We start from the raw sequence: 17400 nt of genomic DNA, 5'->3' as shown, positions 1-17400 counted from the left end.
GCCGGTCCCACGGATTCAGCGTACCCGCCACTGAATTGCTACCGAATCTGCGGGACTGGCAGACCTCCCGCAGGCAAGCCGCCGAAGGGACTGACAGGGTGCCCCCTGCGGCTTGCTGCCCCAGGCATGTGCTTGGAGCGCTGGTGTCTGGAGCCGCCACTGCTATCTGATTGCCTCTTGCCCAGTGTGGTGTGGTTCCTTACTTGTGCTCTCAGCTGCCTGAAGGTTAAATGCTGGTATTTAGTGGGATGTTCAGATCAGCACAATCCACAGCTGCCAAGCGTAATGAGCGCAGGTCGACATGTAACGTGTCAGGGAGGAGTCCTCTGCCTGGTGCTACTGACACACCAAAGAGGCTATTTCCATTGTAATACAGTGTGCACCTAGTCGGATGCAGTGTTTGAAAATATCAGTATTGATCTGTGTGACAATTAATCATCTGATTCTGTAGCTGCTCCATGCATGCACTTCAATAGGAGTTCTGTGCATGGGGGAGCTGCCACAAAACTACCATGCTCTTTATTTACAGATTCCTTTTTCTTCTGTCTTCTTCCATATATTACTCTCCCATCTTCCCTCCCTTTTTTATGCTCTGTCTCTATCTCTCCATACCTTTCTCTCTGTCTCTTTCCTTTTCACTTAGATGCTCAATCTGTTTGTGGCTGTCATCATGGACAATTTTGAATACCTGACTCGGGATTCCTCCATCCTGGGGCCTCATCACTTAGATGAGTTTGTCCGGATCTGGGCGGAGTATGACAGAGCTGCATGGTATGTAGCCAACTTCCTCCTCCTTTCCCTGGCCTCTCAAAGCCCCCTTTTTTTGGGAACCCATTTGGCTGTAATACCTGGGACAGTCAGAGAAGGGAAGGGAATCAGAGCTGCTGGAACACGCAGCTGTGAGAGGAAAATACTGGCTGGCTCCTGGGAGGTCCAATGGCACAGAGCTACTTTCCTGTTTGTGGGCTGCCTTATAGCCCCCTGGGCATCCTGCTCCTTTGATAACTAGCGATGGGCTGAAGTTCAAAGGTTTTGGCTGCTTCTTTTTGGAGAAGCATGATAAGTACAGTGTTATCCAAACCTTTGGATATTCCTACTGCATCCCTCTCTGTAGCTCCTCTGGCAGCCCCCAGCTACCTCCACACACCACCACCTTCCAACTGTTGGCTTTGGATCTTCCTCCCTTCCTGTTTTCCTGCTGCCAGTCAGATTCCCACACCCTCAAGACAATCTGCAAGCAACTGTCCATCCTCCAGCCCCCAATACTTTGTGCACCGGAGTGTACAAAATCACCATTTGAATCAGTGTGTGAGCCCAGCAGAGAGGCTGCGAAGGTAGCTGGACTCCTGCTAATTTAGCTGCTCAGGACCTTATTCAAACATTGAGAAAGGGTTGAGATGCTTTGGATGAGAGTGAGCCTGAGGACAGGGCTAGATTTAATATGGCCAATGCACTTCGCCCATCCTTGTTGAGACGGGAGAAGGCTTTTGAATCCTCTAATGATACCTCAGGCAGCCTCTCCAGGATCCCTCTGAAAAGAGAGTTCCCATTTGGGAGAGCAAGTCAGTCTAGCGCTACCACACTGGAGAAGAAGCATTGCGTGAGGGTGGTCACTCATGTGGCCATTGAGGTGGAGCCGAAAGTGCTTTAGGGTGACTGCTCCAGACAAAATCCCCAGCAGTGCTCCAGGAAGGCTGCTTTCAGCCTACATGCCTGAGATCACTGGGAGCATTCCTGGGGCAGCTTACTGAGCTCTAATCCTCAGCAACACTGGGAGTGCATCAGGGCTGCTGGTCACAACATCAGCCCTTCTCGGCATTAGGAATACTGTGAATGCCCTCTCTGGGTGCAGATCCTCATTGGCACCGCGAGTGCCACAGGGATCCATCTCCTGTCGGTGTTGGGTCAGCACTTTGGGCAGCCTCTTTGAAACCATGTACACTCGGTGCTGCATCAGCTTCAGGCACAAGATGATGTCAGCTACAAACTCTGCTCCATTTGGAATCAATCCACCTTCACATTTTTGCAACCTGATTTATTGCTTACTGAGAACTAACCCAGGCAGTGATTATTCCTAACGTTATCTGTCCTTAGCATGATCCACTTTAGCACCTTTTCCAGCCTGACTCAAGTTAGCCATCTTCCCAGGACTGCTTCTCAGCGGCAGCATTCCAGGCTGTGAAAACATCACCAAGGCTGGAATAGGCAGGTCCGTCCTCTTATCAGATGCCCATGCATTGTACAGTTCTGAGACTTCAGTGTGTGATGCTGTAGAGCAGAGAAGCCATGGTCATGCAGACCTGAGAGGTCCAAGCAGTGCAAAGCAGGCTCATTCTCTCCTCAGAAATTTAGGAAGGGTGACATCTTGATACCAGCAATTTCTAGTGCCCTTTGCACTGAGAACTGGGTGCTACGATGGGTTCTTCAGTTCAGTCAAAGAAAGAACCTGCTGTCAGGCCCTGTGGATGGCATTTTCCAAATGTGGTACAGTGCCTGCTCTCACCCAGGTCTTACAAAGCAAAAGATCCCATGCTGTTATGTCATAGAGTCTAGCCGGTTATTATGGGAAACACCAGAAGGAAACAAGCTGCTCTAGGCTAATTTTAAAATTGATGGCAGCTCTAATCCCTGTCGCTGAGTGGGGAAGGGTTACCAGATGTGAGCGGGTCCTTCACCTGAATGGGGCTGCGGGTCTAAGTGTTGAGAAGGGGATAGATAGATAAATACTGTAAATGAATGTCATCAGAGGCCCCCAACTACACTAAATAAAGAGACCCATAAGGTTTCCATGTGCCCTGTCCAGTTGCCTGTACTCTGTTATGAATGGTTTTGCCTAGACAAGTTGGTTATCCCTGGCCAGTGATGCAAAAGTACTCTAGGGTATGGGAGGAAAGTGAGGCAGGACCAGAGGAAATAACAGACAAAGCAGCTTCACTCCATGGCTTTCCTAATAGTAGTCAGGGAGGCTGCAGTGGTCTCTGCCTCTGAGCAGCTGTGTGGCTTTGGGCAAGTCACTTTAACTCTCCATGCCTCAGTTTCCCTATCTGTAAAATGGAGTTAAAATGTACTCATCTACTGATTTCATAGAAATATTGTGAGGATTAATTAACTGATTTCTATAATGAACTGACAATGTGGGGCAAATTCTCTGCTGGTATAATTGGGTGCAGCTCCATAAAAGCGCAAAGATTCCTAGAACCCTAAACAAGTAGTTGTGTACTGATTTACAATCATGTCCTTGGATTTCAGGTCGCTCTAACTAGTCATAGGCTTGTGATATGGCATTATTGGGGCTTGGGGTATCTGAGCGAGTGCATGTTTAGGGCAATCCTTTCCACGGGGAATCCCCAGTTTGGGTGAGAATGAGGGTGCTAACCCCTTTGGAATGGGGAAGGTGGTAGCTGTGCTTATATGGTGGTGACTTTTCACAGCCTTCTCCAGTCTGGGTCTGTTGGAGCCAGAAGGAGAGAAACATGGACCTGAACTGGGTCTCTCACCCCTGGTTAAGCTCTCGTTTCCTCTTCTCCATTATCTCAGTGTCCTATTAACCCACGTGTGCTTCCTTTACAGCGGCAGGATCCTGTATAAGGATATGTACAAATTAGTACGGGTGATTTCGCCTCCTCTGGGCCTGGGAAAGAACTGCCCCTACAGGGTGGCGTGCAAGGTTTGCCTCCCAGTCCCCAGCCATAACCTGGCAACGGGACACACCATTAACCCCTCCTTCACTCTCCTCTGCTCCACTACCACTGCGTCTCACAAGGGAACCCTCACGTTGCTTTCCTTCGAGTTTAAAGATGTCCAACCCGCCCCAGAACCAGCAGCTGTTACCTTAGGGAAGCAGTGGGAGGGGGATCCATCTCAGAGCCCCATTGATGTGGATTTAGACAAATTTATTCCCTTACCTTCCTCCCTAAAGCAGAGAACCCTGGAGTTCCCAAAACACTTGTGCAGTGTGTGAATGTTGCCTGTGGCAAAGAGAAGGCACCTTTAATTCCAAGAATCACAGAGCTATCCCAATGGGAACTCTTTCCTATGATGAATGGAGACCAAATATTTTTTACAGCTAGGGGATGAGGATGAGAAGGAATAAAAGCCAGAGGTGCGGGGATGTCACTGGAAAGAGAGAGCGCAAACTAGAAAGGAGAACGAGGCAGGGGGCTGAGGCAAAGACCCCGTTGATCAATCGCTGGAATCCTGTTCAGAGATTCAGGACACTGCAGTCTTTTACCATGGTGCACAGTGGCTACGAAGAGCTGTTACATAATGGTGACAAATGGGGACCACGGCTCTTGGTTTGCTATGATGCAAAAAGATGACAATTCAATGGAGCAGGTGACCCATTGGGACTCCAGCAGCTGGACTCAATGGCTTCTGATCTCCCTGCCCCCCAGTCCAACACATCTGGACTGTGCCTCTCTTCCAGTAGCAATTTAAACTTGACCACGAGGCTCTTGGCCATGCTCTGCCACTGTTTGTACTAAATTCTCTGCCTCTGGCAAGGCAAACAAAGCACCCACGCGGCACCCCAGCCAGATCCTTTGCTGTCCTATCTTTTCAAGCTCGTTTTGGGGCAGCAGTGAGCAAAATCTTCCTCCCATCTGCCTCCTTTTCCTCAGGGGGCCCAAATTTCTGCATCAGAACAGGACAACCCTCTGAGCTCCTTTTCCACATTTATTCTCTCCCAACTTGGCGGAACAGGTCAGGTGGAAAAAGCAGAAGACCAGAGATGCTCCTTTTGGGAGGAGACTCTCTTGGGAGTTGCAAAAGTGGTGCTCTGTGCCACCATCGTTCCCAGTCTACAGTCCCTCACTCCACCAGGGAAGGGGGTTCAGAGTTTAGAGGCTGGTGTAGCCTCCACATCCACCCCCACCACCCCATCATCATCTCAGGATACCTTCACGAGAGTGTGAGTCAATCATCTTCAGCACCTGGAATTCAACAAGCTGGATGTTCCTCAGTGACCTTGGGGATAGCACAAAAGTCCTCTCAACCCATGTAGTCCAGTCTAAAAGGGAAAATCCCCAGTGGCTTCACCCCTATGCTCAAGTGGATAATGGACTTGCATGGTGAAGAGGCTGCCATGCTTTCCAACTTTCCTTCTCAAGCGGGGGATCTCGGCTTTTTCAGGGTAAATGTATCCCAGCATATCTTCATCAGTTACAGAAGCCCATCCCACTCCACCAAGGGCTGAGCCCCAATGAAGAAAATAGACTTATCTCTGATGTGGTTGAGAATCCTCCCTCCAAAAGGCAAAAGAGAAGCAAAATGGCTAAAAAACACAAGAGAGGCCAGAAAGCATCCCAGATCCTCATCTTCCTTCACCAGCTCCTTTGCCACACCGTGGGAACTCTTGGCTTCCCAACATAGCCCTGTGCCAGAGAAGCAGAGAGGTTCTTTCCCTGGGCATGTCTGAAATCATGGGGAGTAGACTAAAGCCAAAAGCAAATCTCTCCTGTCCAGAATTACAAGAAAAGTTGGCATGTCCCTTCATCCCTCCTTTGCAGAAGTCATTTGGAAAGAGTGGGAGATTCCTGACAAAAGGCTTGATTGGTTAGTCCTGAAATTCCACAGCGTCTGAGAAGCCAAAGACTCTATCTTCATCTTCCTTTTAGCCAATGCAACAGTGGCCTTCCTGGCAAAGGGCATGGTAATTTTTGCTGAAGGTTCTTTCTTCCCAGAATACCCTGCAGACAAGAAGATAGAAGACATGATCAGAAGGGACTTCTAAGCTTCTTCAGCTGCCCTAAGAGTCTCACTGACAACCACTCGCTTCACAAAAGCCACAGTGTCCTGGTACAACAACCAAAAAGGAATCAACCTCCTTAGAACTATGACAAATGGAATTCACAGCTAAAGAAGTTACATTCATAGCAGACAGATTCATGGGCGTTACACTTTTCAAGCCTGAGAGTCTAGCTGACAGGTAGATGCAGAAGAGAATTGCAGTATGAATACTTTGGAGCTCCAGACTCTCCCTCTACCCATCCCTTCTTCAGTCCTTCTCCAACTTCAAGAGATGCTGAGAAGCATTGACCCATCCTGAAGGAGATCTTTCATATCCCAGAGCTAGGGACAGAACAGCCTGTCTCTCAGCATGAAAACTGCTTGGAACTCTCCCCTCAATTCTTCACAGTCAGATAAAGATCTCTGGGAGTGTGGGCTATCTTAGAGCTTTAGAGCTGGACTGGTCAATGAAGATGGTGAAATTCAGGATGGAGACACTAGCTTCCACTACCTCTACGGCGTCAAGGAACCCAGCATCTTCCATCCATCTTCACCTGCAACTCCTTGGTCTTCTGGGCTTATACGTAGAAATCACTTGATGGGCTAGAGTGTCCATGAGAGAGCTTCAGGGATTCCTATTACAAGTCTGGAACCAGTGCTTAATTTGTAATGAAAGAGGGACTGGGGATCAAGCAATTAAGTGCTGGGACATAAGCAATTTTTTGACTTTCATACTGGCACAGCAAGCCCAGAGGTGCTGGGGCTATAAACTGCCAAGCTGAGAGGTGCTGGATCTGAGCCCCGGCAAGCCCCAGCACAAATTAACTACTTCCTAGAACCATTCCCAACAAGACATGCAAAGGAAAGGAGAGGTGCCACCCACAATTGGTGAAAACAGGAAGCACACATGATGGTACCATTCTCCCTCCACAATCCACATCCAAAAATTCTGACCACAAACACCAGCCTTTCAGGTTGAGGAGCACACTTGGGACCCATGGGACACAAGGAACGTATTTAGGATCAAAGAGAAAAAAGTGATCAGTCTCTTGATGACCTCAAGAAGAAGTAAGAAGGAGCACACTCTGATTTGTTCAGATGGGACAATGGCTGTGCCATGCATAAATCCACAAGAAAGCAGGTCTAAATACTAAAGTGATGGAGACAGGCTCCTGGGCAGATGTTGCTTGGCCTCCATCAGGACGATGAACAAAAATGGGACACTGAATACAAAAGCTGTCTGGCTAGGCCACCAGCAGACAGTCACATCAAAGTGGTCACTGAAATGAGAAGTATTCTAGCTGAGATCCAACAAGCTGGGTTCCCCCAGGGGTACCTATTCACATTCGGTCAGAACATGAAAGCAAAACTCTTCATCAGCAACGTAGACCAGAAATCGCTGGGAATGGAAGCTCTGACTCACTGATTAGCCAAATCTGCTTCTCTGTGCCACCCACTTCCCTTCTACTATTACTAGGAAGAGAGATTAAAAGATTATTTTTTAAAAGGTGGAAGTGTTGGTCATTCTTGCCACAAATTGTCCAAGATGGTTGCCATGGGTCAGCCTTAGTGGAGCAGTCACAGAGACCTCCAGTTCACCTTCCCAACAGACTCGATCTTTTATCCTGGAATCCACTCCTGCATCACGGCCCAGACTATCTGAGCCTGACACTTTGGCTGTTGAACAGTAATTCCTAACCAAGATGGGCAGTGCAAGGCCGTGTATAATCTCCTAGTCCCCTGCAGGCTTTCTGCCCTTTCCATTTATGCAAAGCATACAAACAGGATCCTCTTAATGGTGCTAAGCTGGGAAACAAGGCATGCCTGTCCTGGATTTCTTACAGGTCAACCAAGAATTGAGCCTAAGACCCTCCGCCATCACATTTTGCATCTCATTCATAAACAGTGCTATAAAAGCAGACACGTCCAGTTACTGATGCATCACCAGATGATCAATGTCCCTTCCATCCAAACCAGCATTTAGGCCTGTTTGAGATCTGCCCTCCGTGCTACAAGCCAGTTACCCACCCCATTTGGGTTGATGGCCCCAGTTTCCCTGTTCTTCTTGCCATAAAGACAAGTTTTCTGGTCACGAACGTGTTGATAAGAAGGCTGTGAAATTTTTGCTTTGAGAAGACACAAAGCTTGCAGAATGTTCTGTGAGGATAACATAGCTCTCATACATCAGTCATTTATTACCAAGGTACACTCTTCCTTCAGCACCTCACAAGAAATCATTTTTCCTTCATTTTGCTGAAAAGCACTGCACTTCCGGGGAGGAGCAGGGTGCATGCTAACTGTGAAAAGAACTGATAAAATTTACCCTGATGGAACCAACCCATTCAGGAAACACCATCTTCATTTGTTTACTTTTGCCCTAAGTGCCTGGGCTAGAACACATCAAAATCCTCCATAGCCAGCTGGATCGAGTGCTGCATTTCTGAAGTATCTACAGACGCTAATATGCCAATTCCAGGATGCGACAGAGCTCACTCATTACATTCCTTGATGGCATCCTGGATAGAAAGGTTATCAGCTGCTACAGAGATAATCTGCAAGGCTGCCCCTAGGTTATGCAGCAAGACCTATAGAAAACATTGCAGGCTGTACCTCCAACCCTCGGTGGTAGCATCATTCAACAGGAAGCTGCTCCCAAATTAGACTAATACCAGAGAAGAATATTCTTCCTCTGTCCTCTTTATCGGTCTCTCTCTACTAACGTTTCCTTATTGCTCACTACATCTGATTGGGAAAGAGGTCAGGATCCTGAATGGAATGTTTGTTACTTGACAATTTCCTCTCTAGAACTGACCACTCTCCCAGTTAACCCTACCGGAGATACCTTCTTCAGATGCCTCTACAATGGCTGCCTTGCCACTCCATGTGTATAGTTAATACAGTCACCGTTAAGCATTTGCATTTATCCATTAACTGTCTGGCGTTTCAATACAGATGTTGAAGTGTTCATCTGGTGCAAGGGCAGAAGAGAAGTGGCCAAGCCCAGGGGTCCTGTGAGACCCGTCTGAACTGCCTTCCATATTTGCAGGAAGAGAGGTGCAGCCCAAATGTCTCATTGTGGAAGAGGTCAGTCCTGGAAAGGAAATTCATCAGATGACAAATTTGTGATACTCTTCCTGAGCTTAACAGATCGGGACAGGTCATTGCAAGCAGAGGAGCGCAAGGTGGGAATCCATCAAGGAAGCAATCCTAGTTACTGTTCCATTTGGGGGAATCCCAGTGAGCTTCAATCTTGGAAGGCCAAACAGCTGCCTCTGCTGAGACTCTTTAAACTCCAACTTGGCGGAACTTGCAGTCGCATGTGAGAGAGAGCCGGGGTGGGAGCATGGCATGCCGAACTTTCCTCCTGGTTTTCTTTTCTCAGCCACTAGCATGCCTTTTGCACTGGTGCATGGTGGGAAAGTGCTCCATCCACAGGGCCAGACGGAAGCAACTGGGCATATTTCCTTTGACAAATGACCCTGGCCCGCTGCCTTCTATGCAAGATGCTGCCCCCAGTTGCATAGACATTACAAGATGGGGATACATGACGTTCCAGCCATGGGTTATGTGACATTTTGAAACAGTGCCTGGGACCCAGAAAGGGAAGAAACTACGGAGTCCATGGAACATTGTTGGTTCCTCTGTATCACAGAGATATGTGCTACCACATCTCAAATAACCCATTGCTTCAGCGCCGTATATCTGATTTATGCCACTTGCACACAGCCCTGGGACTTGTGGAATAACTGTATTTTGGAGGGGTGGGCAGGGTGGGTTCAGACTAGAAAGTTACTGCCAAGACTGCAGGGAAAAGTAGAACTAGCCAGCAGCAGCAGCAGAGAGCTGGAGAGGCGAGTGGTTTAAGCTGGCGTTTCTGGGTCTGTGTGTGGAGTGATATAAATCCTCATCAAGACGGACACTTGTGTATGATTTGCCTTGATTAACGGGTTTCCTGTTCTTTTCCTGTTTGTCCATTTGTTTTTTCTCTCCTGTTTCCTGTATTATTATTTTGTTTGATTGATTTTGCTCTCTGGGAATGCGTCTTCTCCTCTCCTCTCTCTGTCTGCATCTTCCTTCCTCTCCTCTTCCCCACCCTACCTTACTCCTCCTCCCCATCTTTCCCATCCACCCCTTCCTCCTCCATGAGCAGTGGCCGCATCCATTACACTGAGATGTATGAAATGCTGACTCTCATGTCACCACCGCTAGGCCTCGGCAAGAGATGTCCCTCCAAAGTGGCCTATAAGGTAGACCAACCCTTCCTTCCTTCCTTCTGGGCTAGTGCTGAGCAGGGAGTGGGAGAGGGAACTGTTGAATATTCAGGAAGCTCTAGCTGGTTTGATTTAATCAGAAATCACATGCCCCATAAGGAGAGGTACTGTCCATTCTGACAGAGATCTGTTTTGGATATGACACACCCACCGGGACACCCGGGAATGTAGCATTCCTGTTATGGGAAAGGATGGAAATCTGGCTCAGTATAAGAATGGGAAGTAGAAGGATAACACAGCCCCTTTGCAGTTGGGCCAATTGAACAGCCCCCAAATGGGATTGATAGGGGTTCTCTGGAACTAGGCCTCCTCCACGCGGTGGAGGAAACTCCAGGATGGCCCATCCTTACTTGACCCTGAACCATACTGCTCCCAGACCCACTCACTTGGAAAGGTTGAAATGAGAAGAAAGTAGGCCATGAGGGTCCTCGTGTAAGCCTGGGTGTGCAGTGATCACAGTGTGCCAGCCTGGCACTAATTCCCCAGGGATTGCTCATGCAATCTGGAAAGAGAACACTCCATGCTGAGGTCGAGCTGGTGAGAATCCCATGCCTTTGCCCACTGGGGCTTTTTACCTTTGGACGCTAGAGTGACTATCTTTAACTGACTCTTTGATTGCTCTGCTGGTGGAGTGTCCTGTGCTCCTGCCTCTGGGGAAGCACTCTAGAGCCTGCTGGCTAGCTGCATGGGATGTGTGATGTGGGAGGAAGCTGTGAATGGGTCAGGAGCTGTGCAACGTTGAGCTCTGGCAGACTGGCCCAGAAAGGTATTCAGAGTGAGATATCCTGTTGCAATATTGGAGACAGAACTCAAAGAGAATTATGAGGGAGACTCCAAGATCAGGGGCTGAAATAATTGGTTCAAAAGCCACAGGAGGATCTCCCCAGAACTTGGCTTCCAGACTTCCCCTACTGAATGCTGACAGTGTCTGTGGTGTTCTAGCTAGCAACAGCTTCTGCACCCACATATTCCTGTGTAGCTGCTCACACTCACACAAGCACTCTCACTTGCTCCTGCATACACCCCTGCTAGTGTTGTGACTGGGTGAGAACCTTCGTGCCCAGGAGAACTGCTGTGCACGATGCAGCAGGAAGTACTAAGGATGGGACGGATGTGGGTAGGTGCGGGAGAGGGAAATCCTGATATATACACAGAGCAAAATATACTCTCTGGAAAGTGGATCTGACCATTTGAGTTTGTCCCCCTCTGGGTGAAGGGAGCATGGCCTGACCTCTCCTGCCTTGGTCGCCTTCCTCTCTCTCCCTGGCTGCCCTCTATCTATCTCCCCATTGGATAAGTTGGATCCTATGCATGTGTGATCATATGCCGGCAACTATCATCTCTGAAAGACTCAAAAAGGGGGCGCCAGGATGTTGCATATTAGGCAAGCCAGCCAATCAGAATTGCCCAGGGTTTAGGAGTGTCCCCAGAGGATGGGGCAGAAGCTGGATTTCAAAACTGCTCTGAAGCAGAAGATGGAGCAATCCCCCAGGGCTGTCTCCCTCTTGGTAATTTCCAGAGCCGAATCCCTGAGTTTTCAGGAGTCCTTTCCGAAAGCACAGGGAACACCCACTCACTCTCTAAGCTAGGAGGTTGCTCTTGGGCTGTAGCATAGGGTCCTGGAAAGCCAAATGACAGGCATAGGAAGGCAGTGAGCTGGAATACTGGGGGAGGGGGATAGAAGGAGCTGGAATGGGAGGGAGGGGCTGATCCTTGCCCTTCTTTTTTGGCTGTGCTGTTTTACATGCTCTCTTGCTTTTTCCCCTCCTACCTGCTTGATGTGTTTTTCGATATTGTTTGTCGCCTGCTGTTTTTTCTCTTTTTTGCGCAGAGGCTAGTGCTGATGAACATGCCTGTGGCTGAGGACATGACGGTCCATTTCACCTCTACCTTGATGGCTCTGATCCGTACAGCACTGGACATCAAAATCGCTAAAGGTGAGAGTGGGGAGCAGCGGCACAAGGATTCAGGAGCAGTCGATGCAGACAGCGGGACGGGTGGTGGAGCTGACTTATTACATTGGCAAGGGGCAGGAGGCTATTCATTCAGTCCTATTTGCTTCCTCTGGCAGGCTGAGTACTATGTGGGATCATTGCTCTGGGGTCAGATGCAGGGATGGAGGAAATAGCTAGTAAGAGAGGGCAAGAGAGAAATCAACCCCAGTCTGCGTCTGGCTCTGTAACCTTTCGAGTCTGAAACTATCTGTTAGTTTCAGTTTAGAAGGAGCTGCTTTCCTCATAAATACTGACGCTGCTCTCTTCCATGATGGGCAGCTTTCCACTTAAAGCTGCGCTGCTCAGAAAACTGTAACGTATCTCCTGGCCGTGACAGCCAGAGGGAGAGATGTAGGAGGAGAGTTCCCATCCTCCCACCAAAAGAGAATCACAAAAACTGACCCCAAGCACCTTATGTTCTCTAGCGACTTCTTTTGCCCAAAGTACAGAAAACAGCACTCGTAGGAGCCTGTGGAACTCACATCTTGAGCTCAGCAGCCTGTGGGAACTTGGGGGAAATGGAGTGGAGCCCTGGAGGGAGTCCCCTAGAAGGGGAAATATTTAAAAATAATCCTTATGAGGATGTGGAAATTACTTCACTCCAATACACTGCCCATTCTTGGCCCATAACAAGAGACAAGTAGAAAGTCCAGTGGACCGGCATGGTACTGGGTGTCTCGGGGCCAGGTGTAAGAGACCGAAAGCCTCTCCATTTCATAGCTGTCCAGAGGCCTATGTGAACGTGAACTGGAGTGGTGGCCTCAGCCATAGGCCCAGTGGAGAAGTATCCATGTCACCAGCAAATCTGGCATGAACAGGCACCATTCTTGACAGCCTCAGCTGAGAGGCCATGGTCTGAATGAGTCTGGGGGGTGAATTAGCTTCTCATTCTAGAGGTGGCTGCACCAGGTGAGATCTGAAGCCTATCGGTAAGGCCATATAGGAGAGCTTGCAGTGGCTCTGCCTGGCTTACCCCTGTTTTCCCAGGCTGTCAATACCTTTCACCAGCACTTAGTTTAAAGGAAGTAGCAGCAGGTGTGTGTGGGATGGAGGAAGGGAGATCTGCACTGAGTGAGAGGCTTTTCTATGGAGGAGATTTCCCTTCTAGCACTGTATGCCACTGAATGTTCCCATTCAGAGTTGCCACTTGTTGGTAGCGGCTCTTTCTCCCAATTATGGCTGCATGGTGCCATATCATTTAAAAGCAAATCCATCCTAACCTTGAAGATGGAAAGGATTGCGTTCAGCTATGCCCAGGGCATGAAGATGGACTCATAGGGTCTGTCTACACTGCAGTTGGACACCAGCAGCTGGCCCCTGCCCGCTGACTTGGGCTCGGGGTAAGGGGTTGTTTAACTGCTGTGTAGACATTTGGGTTTGGGCTGTAGCCCGAGCTCTGGGAGCCTCCCACCTCACAGAGTCCTAGAGCCCAGGCTTCAGCCTGAGCCCGAATGTTTACACCACAATTAAACAGCTCCTTAGCCCGAGTCCCATGAGCGTGAGTCAACTGGCACGGGCTGGCCATGAGTTTTTAAAGGCAGCAGCAGTCAAAAAAGCTAATAGAATGTTAGGAACTATTAGAAAAGGGATAGATAATAAGACAGAAAATATAATGCCACTATATAAATCCATGGTACGCCCACACCTTGAATACTACATCCCACCCCAAAAAAGATAACTAGAATTGGAAAAGGTACAAAAGAGGGCAACAAAAATGATAAAGGGTATGGAACAGTTTCCATGTGAAGAGAGATTAAAAAGACTGTGACAGTCCAACTTGAAAAGGAGACAATTCAGTGGAGTTATAAGAGTCTACAAAATCATGAATGGTGTGGAGAAAATGAACAGGGAAGTGTTATTTACTCCTTCATATAACACAAGAACCAGGGGTCACCCAATGAAATTAATAGGCAGCAGGTTTAAAACAAAAGGAAGTACTCCTTCCCACAACGCATAGTCAACCTATGGAACTCGTTGCCAGGGGATGTTGTGAAGACCAAAAGTATAACTGGGTTCAAAAAAGAATTAGATTGATTCATGGAGGATAGGTCTATCAATGGCTATTAGCCAAGATGGTCAGGGACACAACCTCAAGTTCTGGGTGGCCCTAGCTTCTGATTGCGAGAAGCTAGAGTGGACAACGGGGTGGATCACTCAATGGCTGCCTGTTCTGTTCATTCCCTCTGACGCATCTGGCATTGGCCACTGTCAGAAGACAGGACACTGGGCTAGATGGACCATTGGTCTAATCCAGTATGGCCATTCTTATGTTCAGTGTAGACATACCGATAAGGACCTCCCTGCCTTTCTGCAACCTGTCCCATCGGTAGTCTGTGTGGACCCATTCTGTCTTTGTGTTCAAGGTGGTGCAGACTGGCAGCAGTTGGATTCAGAGCTGCAAAAGGAGATTCTGGCCATCTGGCCTCACCTGTCCCAGAAGATGCTGGACGTACTAGTGCCCCTGCCAAAAAGTGAGTCTCCTCCTTCTGCATCATTACTGCCAACTTCTCACAATGCCAAGGTTGGGAAGGCATCTCTAGCAAGGGGAACAGAAACATGGCAATCATAGCTCATTGCTTAAGGAGAAGCCCAGAGGAGATTTTCTCTAACACAAGCAAAATTTCTCCTTGCTCCACCCCAATACCCTGGACCCGCCTGAAAAATAAATAGCATGAGGTGATCTTCTCAGCTCAAACCCCTTTGATCAGGAGGATCCTCTGACCCATATGTGTGTGTGTGGAGGGGGATTGTTTGTTCCCTCTTTCTTTTGATGGAGTTACAGCAACTGTGTGATGAGGCTGTGTATTTCCAGTGTTTTATTACTGTGATTCTAAGCTGTCCACCTCCAGACTGTCCTAAATCTGAAGGGATTTCCACCCACAGTACTTGGTCTTTTAATTCCATTTCTTCTAGAGCACTGAACAGAGTTTGTCTTTTAAGGATCAGGAGAGTAAGATGGGTATTGTGAGATCGCAAAGGATGGGCAATAGAGTTTTCAGACCTTCCCTCCTATTGATTCTGCTAACATCAAAGTGTTCCTCTTATGCTCGCAGCTTCTGACCTGACGGTGGGCAAAATATATGCAGCCATGATGATCATGGACTACTATAAGCAGAGCAAAGCAAAGAAGCAGAAACAGCAGCTGGAGGAACAGGTGAGTTCAACCACTGCAAGAATTGGCTAGTGCTTTTTGGCTGTGGGGAGAGCGGAGAGCTCATGACGCCTTCAGAGCGAGGGTTCTGTATCAAAGTGGCCTTTAGACAAGACACTAACCACACAGAGATTCTCAACATGGCTGGCACAGCACTAAGACAGTGACCATCTGAAGGTTTAAGGGATGGGTGAGTGAAGGAGACGACAGGTAAAAGAAGAGGTGGGTGATTTAAAGCAAATGTATTCATAGCAGTGTAGAGTTTATGCTAGACAGATAGACAGCAGTCCAGAAGATGGATTCAGAAAGGGGCAGCATTGTCTTGCTTTTAATCTTCTGTACAAGGGATTTCTTTTTTATGCAGCAGAAATGTTTTGCGTTTTAAATGGACTCAGACTGTTTATTTTTTATTACAGAAAAATGCCCCTATGTTCCAGCGCATGGAGCCCTCATCTCTGCCTCCGGAGATCCTTTCTAATGCCAAAGCTTTGCCTTACCTCCAGCAGGACACCCTTTCAGGCCTGTAAGTATAGCCCTTAATACCTGTAGCATATCTGCTCTGGTGTTTCTGTTCCTACAGACATTATTTTATTTCCTGAATGAATGGCACTGGAGGTGCACATAGGAGTAGTAGGCAGAGCCCAGGGGAAAAGGAAATCCTGGCAGTCATCAGAAACATCCCGATCATTGTAGGACGAATGCAGAAGTATGAGCTTCTAGTGTGTTTTTGTTAGTGTTACCAAAGGACCACAAAGAGCTACATTTCAGCCTATGAACAGCATTAGAATGTATCCAGCCACATAGATGTAGAACTGGGAGAATAACTGTTTTTTCGGTTCATTGGCAGTTCCAAAAAACTGGAAAAATATTTCCATTAGTGCACCAAACCTGAAATGTCTTAGACTTTTCAGTGAATTGAAAAAGTTGGGAAACTTTTCAAATGTTTCATTTTGAATCTTTTTAATCAGAGCAAAGGAAATGAAGGTCTAAAGCAAGGGTTCACAAATAAGGGAGTCACAAAATGGTTACATGGGGTTTGGCCCTCGTTAAATTAAATTAATCTCCCCCATTTTTATTTTTTAAGGTGAGGGTTATACTCAGAGACTTGCTGTGTGAAAGGGATCACCAGTACAAAAAGTTTGAAAATCACTGATCTAGAGTCACAGAAAAAGAGGAGGAAGAGCCCCCCATACACCCAATATCCTCATGGTTAGAGCACTTACTGGGGATGTGATAGACTCTAGTGTGAATCACTCAGGCCTTGAACCCAGGTCTCCTGCCTCCTAAGTGAGTGCCCTACTCCCCAAGGTATAAGCGATTTTGGAGTAGGGTGCACTAAGTCTGCAGTTGTACCACTGTTGCCCTTTTGAATCTAGCCCCCAAAAATTCAAATATTGTTTGTTGATAATGTCGTTCTGACATTTTCAAACTTATTTTATTTTTTTACTTAGATCAAAATAATTTGCCGAAATCACCATGAATTTGCAAATTGTTTCAGTTGCCCCAAATCTGCATTTTTTTGGCAGACAAATTACTCCAAGCTCTATGTAGACAACACTGAAAACCCAACATGACATTAGCAGAACAACCAAGGAGGTTGTACGATCAAGGAGGACTAGTATGCATCTGAGACTGGTAGAGAGATAGTGAGTCTTTCACTTCAAGGTCCCTAGTTTAAAACTGGGTCAAGGTTAGTAGTGACTATAAGTCAAAACTATTCCGAGGCAAAGGGAAAATAGGAAGAGGCCAATATGGCTCCATCAGGAGCTCTTTAATGACCTGAAAATCAAAAAGGAATCCTACAGAAATTGGAAACATGGTCAAAATGATAAGGAGAAGTACAGAAGAACAGTACAAGCATGTAGGGACAAAATCAGAAAGGCTAAGGCACAAAATGAGTTACATATAGAAAGGACATAAAAGCAATAAGAAGAGATTCTTTAAATACATTAGGAGCATGAGAAAGACAAAGAAAAGTGTAGGTCTCTACTTACTGGGGGAAGAGAGCTCATAACTGATGACATGAAGAAAGCTGAGGTGCTTAATGCCTTTTGCTTCAATCTTCACTAAAAAGGTGAATGATGACCAGATAATCAACACAATTAATACTGACAACCAGGGGGAAGGAACGCAAGCCAAAATAGGGAAAGAGCAGGTTAAAGAATGTGTAGGTAAGTTAGATGTGTTCAAGTCAGCAGGGCCTGATGGAATTCATCTTAGGGTTCTTAAGGAACTAGCTGACCCAATCTTGGAGCCA

At 47.4% G+C, this 17400-nt stretch overlaps 1 protein-coding gene across 1 annotated transcript in view; it reads left to right on the top strand.

Moving 5' to 3' along the window:
• Window positions 1-17400, top strand: part of CACNA1E (calcium voltage-gated channel subunit alpha1 E) — a 263833-nt gene that overhangs the window by 233219 nt on the left and 13214 nt on the right. The window contains exons 38-43 of the mRNA XM_075067895.1: window positions 644-771; window positions 9878-9974; window positions 11830-11935; window positions 14356-14463; window positions 15046-15146; window positions 15560-15666. Of these exons, the coding sequence (XP_074923996.1) occupies window positions 644-771; window positions 9878-9974; window positions 11830-11935; window positions 14356-14463; window positions 15046-15146; window positions 15560-15666 (647 nt within the window). The remainder of the gene's footprint in view (window positions 1-643; window positions 772-9877; window positions 9975-11829; window positions 11936-14355; window positions 14464-15045; window positions 15147-15559; window positions 15667-17400) is intronic.

The sequence above is a fragment of the Chelonoidis abingdonii genome, chromosome 7 (assembly GCF_003597395.2).
Source record: "Chelonoidis abingdonii isolate Lonesome George chromosome 7, CheloAbing_2.0, whole genome shotgun sequence".
In the NCBI taxonomy this organism is placed as follows: Eukaryota; Metazoa; Chordata; order Testudines; family Testudinidae; genus Chelonoidis; species Chelonoidis abingdonii.
This window is presented reverse-complemented; position numbering and strand designations above follow the sequence as displayed.